The 11,883-nt window shown below is 37.9% G+C and overlaps 1 protein-coding gene across 1 annotated transcript in view; it reads left to right on the forward strand.

Annotated features, from left to right (window-relative positions):
- The first annotated feature begins 1,478 nt into the window (after nt 1-1,478).
- The window catches only part of cldn7a (claudin 7a), a 12,197-nt gene continuing 1,792 nt past the window's right edge, over nt 1,479-11,883 (forward strand). The window contains exons 1-2 of the mRNA XM_061959006.2: nt 1,479-1,784; nt 7,103-7,267. Of these exons, the coding sequence (XP_061814990.1) occupies nt 1,562-1,784; nt 7,103-7,267 (388 nt within the window). The 5' untranslated portion in view covers nt 1,479-1,561. The remainder of the gene's footprint in view (nt 1,785-7,102; nt 7,268-11,883) is intronic.

Below are 11,883 nucleotides of genomic sequence, written 5' to 3' on the forward strand. Positions count from 1 at the left end.
ACTTTTTGAAAATGCTTATAATAAAGAAGGAAAAAAACATATATAAGTCGCACTGGAGTAAAAGTCGCATTTTTGGGGGAAATTTATTGGATAAAACCCAACACCAAGAATAGACATTTGAAAGGCAATTTAAAATAAATAAAGACTAGTGAACAACAGGCTGAATAAGTGTACGTTATATGAGGCATAAATAACCAACTGAGAACGTGCCTGGTATGTTAACGTAACATATTATGGTAAGAGTCATTCAAATAACTATAACATATAGAACATGCTATACGTTTACCAAACAATCTGTCACTCCTAATCGCTAAATCTGATGAAATCTTATACGTCTAGTCTCTTACATGAATGAGCTAAATAATATTATTTGATATTTTACGGTAATGTGTTAATAATTTCACACATAAGTTGCTCCTGAGTATAAGTCGCACCCCCGGCCAAACTATGAAAAAAACTGCGACTTATAGTCCGAAAAATACGATAATACACCAACTTATATTCTTGTCTGCATAAAAGAATGGAATCTTTATGTTAAACTTGCAATAATTCCAGACAGCTCAAGGGACGGTTTCAGGAAAAAATTTTGGTGGAAGGTGCAAAGGGGAAAAAAATTATATAGCATTCAATACCACAAATCAACTGATTTACAAAAATACTAGCAAAATCAACATTTAATAAAATGAGCTTTATAAAAATGTGTTTACTTTATAGTTACTTGCTATAAAACATTTTTAGTTCTATAATCTATTGTCAAATTATTGTACCGGCACTCAAAATGGGATCAGATCTGAGGCAAAAAATTGGATCAGGATCGGCAGACCAAAAATGTGATCAGGACATCCTAAGTTACATACGATGATTAACTGAATAGTGTGACCAACTTGTTTTCATCAATATCATCGTGATATTGTATGGTGCTCACTTGATGCTCACACATTGACTTCCCACCCCCAAAAGTTTGGAAACCCCTAAAGACTGAAAGTTTTTTTCTTTTTCAAATCCTCCTTCATTACTTTTGTCAATTCAGTGCATTGTTGTCCTCAAAGACAAATGGTGACTTTTTGCATCACTTTTGCACAAAGGCCAAAACTGTGCTGATATAAACATCCTCTAATGACATAGCTGTCCATGTGCCCCCCCCCCCCCATAGGCCTCATTAGCATATCACTGGCCTGGAGATATGCTGTAATTCCTTTAATTGGTGGTCCGTGTGGGAAAACACTGATCTAGGTCAGCACACATACAGTCATAGGAAGTATGCAAAGACAAACACTGAGAAATGCCTCATGAAGACGTGAACATTTGTGCGGAGTATATGGTTGACAAAAAAAAAAAAGGATTCCAGTGGCAACCTGTTTGCTTGGAAATGGAGGGAACATTTCCCAGCACGTATGACAACAACACACACCCACATCTTACATGCCCATCCCCAAGAAGACCCCTCAGAGCACACACACACATACACTCCCAAGGGCGTTTTGCAAAGAGCTCCAACACACTTCCAGGAGCATCAATACATTTTGGACAAGCTTTTTCTTTTTTTTTTTTTTAAAGAAAAATGGCCAACTCTGGTATTCAGCTTTTGGGCTTCTTCATGTCTCTGATTGGCATCGTGGCGCTAATCATCGGCACCATTCTGCCCCAGTGGAAGATGTCAGCCTACATCGGGGACAACATCATCACGGCCGTGGCCATGTACCAGGGACTGTGGATGTCCTGCGCCTTCCAAAGCACCGGGCAGCTCCAGTGCAAGATCTACGACTCCATCCTGCAGCTGGACAGTACGTCTTCATACAGAAATGATAATAATGATAATACATGCAAGCTTGTTTTCAATGTCCTGTTTCATCAAGGCAGGCGTCTCATTTTTATTGCCCCGTAGCATATTTACAAAATTAAGAGAAAACAATGTTACACATGTCAGCTATGACATGAAGTTGAGAGCTCAGCATGTCTTGGCTTACATCGGCTTGGTTTGCCAATTGTAAAAATAAACAAAACATATTATTAGGCCACTATTACACAAAGCTTTAATGTGGATGTTTTCTTCTTCTTCAGATAGCTCAGCCCATATTTACTTACACTGGATTTTAGCAACTTTTGTGTACAAAATGTATCAATGTGGCCTTTACTTCTTCTGAAAAACTTTGAACACTCCTTCTTAATGGACTTGTTTTCCATTGTAAGCACTTTTCAGCACATGACCACTAGAGGGTGCTTTTAGTGGTCATGTGCGCACCAGTCACAACATTAGAGACACCTGCATAATAGATTAATATGCTAAATAAGAGCTTTGTGCAAAGTAGTAGCAATATTAGTAGTAGTTACACTCAATCATATATTTATTATGGTTTACATGTAGAATCACAGGCCGTTTTATTTGCCCGCAATTCGTTTTTTATTACCCTATGCACATTGTAAAAGTAAAATAAAATCAATATTAATGAGCTGTATTATCAGACAGTACACTAATTTGCTTCATCGCCTGTAACGTAAAGGCAATATGTGGATGTTTTGTTTACAAAGCTTAGCACAGGGGCCTCAAACGTATTTTCACTGAGGGCCACATGGCAGTTATGGCTCCACTCAGAAGGCCGCTTGTAACAGTGAGTCATAAATTAATATAGAAGTATAAGGATTCACCTTGTGATATTATTATACAGTTGCATATGCATTTTGGACGTTTTATCTTTTTTTTACGTGGACCCCGACTTAAACAAGTTGAAAAACTTATTCTGGTGTTACCATTTAGTGGTCAGTTGTACGGAATATGTACTGTACTGTGCAATCTACTAATAAAAGTTTCAGTCAATCAATCAATCAATTTTTACATAGACTGACAGTTCAGTCGCCATAATTTTATCTTAGAATTGATAGTGGGGTTTTTTTTTTACAGCATATTACTGTAAATGGAAAAATTATACCATTGTTTTTTAATGGTAAAATTCTAGGGACATTAGCCAGTTTTTACCGTAAAATCAATGGTTGTTGTTTTTGCGGTGTATTACTGTAAATGGAAAAACGCTACCACGTTTTTTTTACAGTAAAATTCTGGCGACTCAGCAGACAGTTTTTCTTTTCCAAAAAATCTATTGTCAATTTTACAATGTGCAATTTTATTGATAACTTGCTTTGAAATCATAAGTCAATCAGATAATTATTTTTGTTTTAACAAAAAAATTTTGAATGTATAATATAATATTTGTTAAATTAGTAGTAAACACACAACTAATAGTTCATCATTATTACAGATTATAAGTTTCCAACCTACATTACTAACATGAACAACGTTATTATACCTAAGCCCACCAGATACTTGAGTATTTATTTTTATTTTGCGAAAACAAATGTTTAATGTTTGACAATATAATATTTGTAACATTATTATATAGAATTGAATAAAAATATATGCAAATGCATGCAGTATATGTATTTTTTTTTCTGTCAAACAAATACATTTAGCAAGAAAGATGAAGTAATTGAATAAAATGTATCGACGTGGCCCTCACATCCTTTCATTTTTCGGTATGCAGCCCTCCATGTAAAATAGTTTAAACACCCCTGGTACACAAGTGATACAGAAGCGATACAGTAGTGTGATAATGATGAACATACATTTGAATTACTGCTTCTCAATTATATTCTGTTATATCCTCCTAAGAAGAAGAAAATAATTTGCACCCTCCCCACCACTCTCCGCCACGACTATAAATAGTATCACTTGTCTACAATATTGTTATAAGTGCATGCACCTCAGCATTACATTGTATCCGTATTAACAATAAATAAATAAAAATTTAATAAATATATCTCAACTATCAACAAACAATAACTTTGTTAAAATTGTTTTTTAGTCTGTGACAGAAAAGATTTAAAGCGCATTGATTTGCCTGAAATTAAAAAAAGATATATCCTTATTTAAACCAGAAAACATTTTTGACCAACTTGAGCCATTTGATACTAAAAAATAAAATAAAATAAACCCAATAAATAATAAGCAATTCCAATAGATTGGCAACAGTAACTTGGGAGAACAATATATAAAACAATTTAACCTACGAAGCAAAAATGAATAAAAACAATTTCAAGTCAGGATTAATGGCTGCAGTGGGCACATTTGTAGGTTTGAAGCATGTTACTGTTAACATGTTCCCCGGGGTCATGTTCCCCACTATTTGAGAAGGACAACTTTAAATGAATAAGGCAGTGTTCATTTTATTTATTTATTTATCAATGTATTTATTTTAAATGTTTTGTATTTTTAATACTATTGTATTTTAATATGATGTATTATTGTAGTATTGTTATGTTTAGTGGGGACAGTAACGTGTCCATTCAGTTGGGGGTTGTACAGTAGTATGCAGTTACTCTCGATTAAATGTAGCTAAGCTACAGGGGAAGCTATCCCCGAAGAATTGTAGCAAGCTACACTACAAACTACACGGCAAAAGTAGCTTGCTATATCAAAGTTACATTAACAGCATTTATATCTATGGGCCCACATGTATAATAATCAATGTGAATGTAACTGAGAGTATACAAATGAACCCAATAAGGGTCCATTACTATTAACTATCTGTCATTTAGCTGTGGACTTCCTACAACTACCACCAGGGGTCCCCAAACCCTATTGTATTTAGTTTGCCTTTTCTTTGACCCACCCCCTATAATGTTATTCATTTTCTCTACCTCCAGTAAAAAAAACAGCATCTATCTATATCAGTGGCGGGCCGTGCGTTTCCCACCTAGGCCTTCAGTGGTGTCCGACTTAAAAGATTACCTCTCAAAATACCATAATTGATGTCACCACATGACCATTGCTGGAGAAATACTATACAGGAACACATTTACGCCCTACTGTGCATTGACCCACATAAACAGTGTACAAAACGGGATATTTTTTGGCGCATTTAAAAATCAATTCAAACGCATCAGCATAACATATCTTATGCGGTACTGTCAAAATTAAAATTGCAAAAAACATATTAAAAGTGAAAAAATAAGATATTTGAACTCACAATTAGTAGGACCTATTCAACGCCGTATAAGCCAGTGGTACCCCTCGTCGTCGGCTTATTCGAGTGGAAATGGCGAGCATTTCCATATTTCATCGCCAGAACAGCTGAGCTAGCTTCCGGGGTTGGCCGATCGTCTCACAAGATGTAGTTTCTCTTTAATTATCCTTCTTGAAAATGGCTTTGCAAAAATATATATCTGCCACCTAATCAACGTTTTGTTGTCCTTCTCTGCTATCCCGGTCTGGCTACGGCGCAACACTTCCTGCTTCCTGCTATATTGAAACTTGTGAATGGATACTCACTTTGGAATGACAAGTGAGTATCCAATCACAGTCTGGTTAACATCAGGCTACTTAGATAGGCTACGGTCAACAACTTGTGATCTGATTGGCTATCGCAACTGTCACTCAACGCTATGGGTTCTCAAATTCATCCGCTAACGGTCCTGATGAGTATCCAATCACAGGACGCGTAAATGTCACGTTCAACCTTAGGCCATCTAGAAGGCCTTACTGACAACAACTCGTGATCTGATTGGTTATCGCAACTGTCTATCACTGTATGTCCCCGTTCACTTACAGTGCATTGTTGATTCTGAAGATTTCGGGCAGATTTCATACAGCATGGCAACATAAACTAGCAGAATTCTGATTGGATACAAACTAAAACTAAAAACAATAGCACTGGAAGGAGCATAATATGACATGAAGAGAATATGAATACTTTTAGATATTTAGGGAAAGTAAATTAAAAAATAATTGTATCGTTAATTATGGTCATGATTTCTGGTTATGTTAGGCCAGCAGAGAAGGCCTTGCTGGTCCTGACGGCACACCGCTGATCTTAATTTTGACAAAACAAACAATGACACGTATGTTGTTTGGGAACAGTCGGTAATAGTTATGTGCAGTAAAACTCTTCATGAACTCAACTCACCTCAATCTGTGTTCCTAAATCTGTGTTGGACGTCTTAGATGAAGAGAGCAGTTATGACTTTGGTTTACAGAGTAAACAACTAAAACTAAGGTTTGGGGCATTGTTTTCTCTAAACGCATACATTTGTCTAAATATGACTAAGAACACGCATTATTGTGGGTTTCCTGCACGTCATCTTCATCACTAAAGGAAAAATCTAATCTGCAGGAAAGAATCTCTCTGACATTTTCAAGTATGTTTTGTTTTTTGAGTCGTCAGCTTGAAGCGTCCCTCTGTCTCCAACTCCCTAATCGTCATGTGACGTGATTGCATGACTGTTATGATTTTGCTTACTAGTTTAGATGATCCGCCTTATCTTCCCTCTGATTGGCCAATCCGTAATGTTTCGCCCTAACATTAGCCAATTGTGACTCATCATACAAACACCAACCAATCATAGTGGAATTTTTCCGTATGTATGGATTCATCCAGGTCATTGTATTTACTCCATATTTTTTGGCCTGGATTCGTGATCCATTTTCTCTCTTTGTAGCTTGTAGCTTTGATGTAAGCTACCTAGCTACATGGGTCTAAATTTAGCTAAGCAACAGGAATTGCTACTCATTAAAAAAAGTAGCTAAGCTGCTGCCAAGCTACTGGAAAATTTAGTTACGCTACATAGCTTAGCTACATGTAGCTTGTTACTGCCCATCACTGCTCGCACAACAGGCAGGGTAAATTGTGGTACAGTACGTTAACTTTTTTAAACTCTTGATGTCCAGCCAGGTGAGGAAAAACAAGCTAGTAGGTCAACAATGATACAACTGTTTCCAGACTGTTCCAACTCACAATGGAGGCCTCACTGCAGGAGGGTGCTGTTTGTGCGCGGGGCATGGCCGGGCCGGGCAGGACTGGCACAGACTGGTTCTAGGTGGACCGAGACAAAGGAAGGTTCACCCTGTGATGGCTTTATGGGAGGTGGGGTGGGGGCAGACAGCTGAGCGGAGTACAGTCGTATTTCAATGTGTGGCGCCACACCGTGTTGTTTTGTTACCCATGGTTTCTCTTCCAGGAAGAGTTGACACTGAGGCCCCAACCATCACATCATAAATAACAGCCTCCATGTTGCAGTGCAAAGTGTCCCTAAAGTGTCCCATCTTCTGCAGGCTCTTTGCAGGCCACCAGGGCGCTGATGATCGTGGGCATTATCGTGTCGGTGGCGGGCCTGGGCGTGGCCTGCATGGGCATGAAATGCACCACCTGCGGGGGTGGCGACAAACTCCGCAAGGCCCGCGTTGCCATGACGGGGGGCATCATCCTGCTAGTGGGGGGTGAGTATCCCCAATAAGTCTTACATTTATAACATCTTGGACTGCACCACCGAGTGTGCCATGACTGCACAGGTTGATTACATACTGTACATGTACTGTACATACTGCTATGTAGTGGAAGAGCATTTAATTGCTCTGCCTTGCTATAAGTACCTGGTATAGGTAGATGAACAAAAATACATTATTTGTAGTAAATAGATCATATAAATAACGTTTTTAACATCATTACTAGTGTGAATGTTGTCTGTCTATCTGTGTTGGCCCTGTGATGAGGTGGCGACTTGTCCAGGGTGTACCCTGCCTTCCGCCCGAATGCAGCTGAGATAGGCTCCAGCGACCCCCCACGACCCCGAAAAGAGACAAGCGGTAGAAAATGGATGGATGGATGGCATTACTAGTACTGTCAAGCGATGACAGCAAACAGCAATTTATTTATTATGGCCTGTAATTAGGTAATCAAATCAATCTAATTTTTTTAATCTTTTTTTTTTATTTTATTTTTTATTTTATTTATTATTCTTCGGTCAATCGTCAACAAAATAAAGAAACAGTTGTACATTCGTAGATTGAAAATGAAAATGTTGCAGACCGAAAGGGTTTAGGCTGAAGTTGAACACTTATTGCGCCTAACCCTATAAACAATGTCAAGTACAAGATGAACTTCCGAAAATTATTAAATGTCCTTTGTACAACATATTATAAATACACATTATACACAACATAAACACAGTTAAATTATATACACAGTAAAGGCATGTGAAATATCCTTGTACACGTGTCAAACCTTTGTACCAATTTATATACTATAAAAAAACAAAGAAATCTGTTGTTGCTTTTAGTCAAGCACAAGAAGAGAGCGAAGCAACTCGCAGGTACAGAGACAGTTGTAACTTTAGTGATTTAAAATTAGATTAACGCAGAAAAAAAACATTAGGCGCTAAATATGACTGTAATTATTTCATCTTAATTAACTTGATAATTTGACGTACTCATTGCATTCATAAACCTTTCTCACTGAATAATATTGCCTTGCCTTTGTCACGGCCCGGGCGCACACCTGCGCGCATTCATGTGTGCGCTGCGCTGAGCACACCTCCAAGCGCAGGTGGCTGCATTCAACCTGTAATCATTCAGCACACAACACACCTGTCGCTGCTGAGCTCCCTGGGCTTCTTAAGCCAGAGCAAACCTGTGTTTCGGGCCAGAACGTAGCTACCTGTTCCCGTACACAGCATTCCTCCGTTTCCTCGTTACGAGAAGTGTGTCTCGTCTCCCCGTATTCCCTTTGGTTCCCCTGGCTGCCTCTTTGGATTTTTGACCTCCCGCCTGGACACAGACTTTGACGCCTCGCTCTTGCCCCAGACCTCCTGCCTGTCTCTGGATCTCCAAGCTTGCCTTGCCCCCTTGGACTTCCGCCTCTCGTTCAACACTCATGGTAACACTCAGCTAATCGCTACACTTAGTCACACCATACACATTTTGGATTAGTTTTCACACTTCATAATATTGTATAGAAATAAATAGAGCTAAACTACGTCCCTGCATTCTGTGCCGTCTTCTTCCTCCCTGTATCGTATCAGCCTTGCTATATTGGGAGCAGGGAGTGGCTTGGAATTGCTTGGATTTACATGACGTCCAGTCCGGCTCATTCGATATGCGTGGTGGTCAAACCAGCGTCTGTTCTCAATGGGTACTAGACATCATTTAGCCTTTCTCAAAGGAAAAAGCCCCATGCTTGCGTTGTTTTCGGCTGTACGAATCGTTCAAATCGTGGAAAAGGATAAACGTTTTTCTTCAGAGTTCTTCGAGAGGTAATCAAAAAGGGCGGAAGAGTGTACGTTTTTTACAAAAAACATTGAGAGTAGCGCACACTCCAGTCCAAGGGAGCAGAGTCGATGTATGTGTGAGTTTGCAGAGATCACTTTGTTAAAGGTTTGTTTGATATACTTTTAACTAGGGATGTCCGATAATATCAGCCTGCCGATATTATCGGCCGATAAATGCATTAAAATGTAATATCGGAAAATATCGGTATCGTTTTTTTTATTATCGGTATCGTTTTTTTGTTTTGTTTGTTTTTTTGTTTTGTTTTTTTAATTTAATCAACATAAAAAACACAAGATACACTTACAATTAGTGCACCAACCCAAAAAAAACTCCCTCCCCCATTTACACTCATTCACACTCATTCACACAAAAGGGTTGTTTCTTTCTGTTATTAATATTCTGGTTCCTACATTATATATCAATATATATCAATACAGTCTGCAAGGGATACAGTCCGTAAGCACACAGGATTGTGCGTGCTGCTGGTCCACTAATAGTACTAACCTTTAACAGTTAATTTTACTCATTTCCATTAATAACTAGTTTCTATGTAACTGTTTTTATATTGTTTTACTTTCTTTTTTATTCAAGAAATGTTTTTTAATTTATTTATCTAATTTTATAATTTTTTTTAAAAAGTACCCTATCTTCACCATACCTGGTTGTCCAAATTAGGCATAATAATGTGTTAATTCCACGACTGTATATATCGGTTGTGTCATGTCTGTGTAATCATGTTTTGTTTTAAGTCATGTTTTGTTTAGTTTCTGGCTTTTCACTCCCTTGTCTTGTTTGCATGATTACCCATTAGTTTCACCTGTTCCACGTTTGGACTCATTGTGCACTCTTGTTTGTCACCATAGCAACCGTTAGTTTTCACCTGTCACGTCACGCATCTGTTTCACGTCTTGAGTCACGCACCTGTTTTCGTTAATCATGTCTGTAGTATTTAAGTTCAGTGTTTTTCAGTTTGTCTTTCTGACGACCTCACCACATTTATGCTCGACACATTTCTAACTCCTTTTCATGTCCATCGTTCACGCTGCTCCTTTTTTGTCCATGCCAAGTAAGTTTTCTTTATTCAAGCCATAGTTTGCAAGTTTTGTTTAATTGTTCATAGTTTCTGCCAATGTGCAAGTTTTGTGTTTATAGTCTAGTTTTGTACCTCCGCCCCTGTGCGCGCTTTTCGTTTATTCCTTTTTTGATAGTTTAAATAAATCATGTACCTACATTCCCGTCTCGCCCGTGCCAACTTTCCGTTGCATCCCGGAAAAGCACACACCCAAGATCAAGTCATGACAGGTTGATATCGATATCGGTAATTAAAGAGTTAGACAATATCGGAATATCCATTTTTAAAAAAGCCATTATCGGACATTCCTACTTTTAACGTTTAGTTAAAATTTTAATTTTATTATTTGTATTCCTTAAACACACGTTTGCTGCGAGTGTTTTGAAAAGCACCAACTCGACGAGTCTAATTAAAAGAAAGCAAAACCTTTAAGAGTTAAGCTTTCACCAAAGGCAACAATCATAAATGAAGCTTTCAGCACATACACAATGTTGACATCTATAGTTACATTTTGATAAAAACGGGGGGAAACAAACTACTCGTAAACGGTGCGTGCAACAGCAATAAACATGGCAGTAGATGCAAAGAAATCATGGTATGCAACCTGACCTGAGCAAAAACGATGCATATTTATCTGGGAGAGTCCTGAAACTAATTTCCTTGACCCAACCACACACAAAGAAGTTGTACGGTAGATCTCCATGTTTTTCCAAGTTTCCATCTGTTTTGTCGTGTAGAACAATGTTTCTTAACCATTGTTGGGCAACAAAAAATATCTGTTTCTCAACTGTTGCCCGTATGGGAATCTGCGGTATTCAGTTGTAATACACCTTTTAACCACTTATGGCAGTAATGACAATATTGCACAAATCGAAGAAGTCTGGCGCTAAAGTCATAGAAAAATTACTTAAGCGCAAAAATGACGACCAAAGTGACAAAACTGTATTTTCATTTGCCCTTAAGGTTTAGTTTAGTTTATTTAAGAAACATATACATGTAATATTATTATTTATTATCAATTAGGTTCAAATGTATTTATTTCAGCCATGTGTTGTGATTAATACATGCTTTCATATCATTTGACAAGGTTTATCCTGCTAAACTCTAAGTAGGTTAAATATACGGTAATTATTGAATGTATTCAAAATAAGACTAAAATTACAAATTCTATGTTAGTATTTGAGGGGGCCCCGTACCCCTCTGTACTGCAAAAGTTGGGCCCCGAGGTCAAAAGGGTTAAGAACCCCTGGTGTAGAATGATGTCTGGAGCACAAGTTAGTTCGATATGTCTGGGAACCCCACTGATGGATAATACTTGATATCACTCGTGGTGCGGCGTTGCTAAGGTATGTAGAGCGGTCTTGCCAACAAATTGAAAGTTCCTAGTTCGATTCCCGTTTCCCCCATCCTAGTCACTGCCATTGTGTCTTTGGGCAAGATACTTTACCCAGCTGCTCCTAGCGCAACCCAGACTGGTTTAAATGTAATGGCTGTGAGGGCAGATCTAATATCATGTTATGCCCTCATGATATTATTACACAATCACATGTGTATTTTATTATTTATAATTATTTATTTACATACAAATTGAGGGATTGCTTTGTAATCAGAGGTATTTTTTAGGGTTTTGTTTTTCTTCAACTAAAAATGTTTGGAATATCTGATAGTATGATATTTGTTGCATGGTCAGATACGATTATAGTTTGAACGATATGGA

This window comes from Nerophis lumbriciformis, linkage group LG05 (genome assembly GCF_033978685.3).
Source record: "Nerophis lumbriciformis linkage group LG05, RoL_Nlum_v2.1, whole genome shotgun sequence".
NCBI lineage: Eukaryota > Metazoa > Chordata > Actinopteri > Syngnathiformes > Syngnathidae > Nerophis > Nerophis lumbriciformis.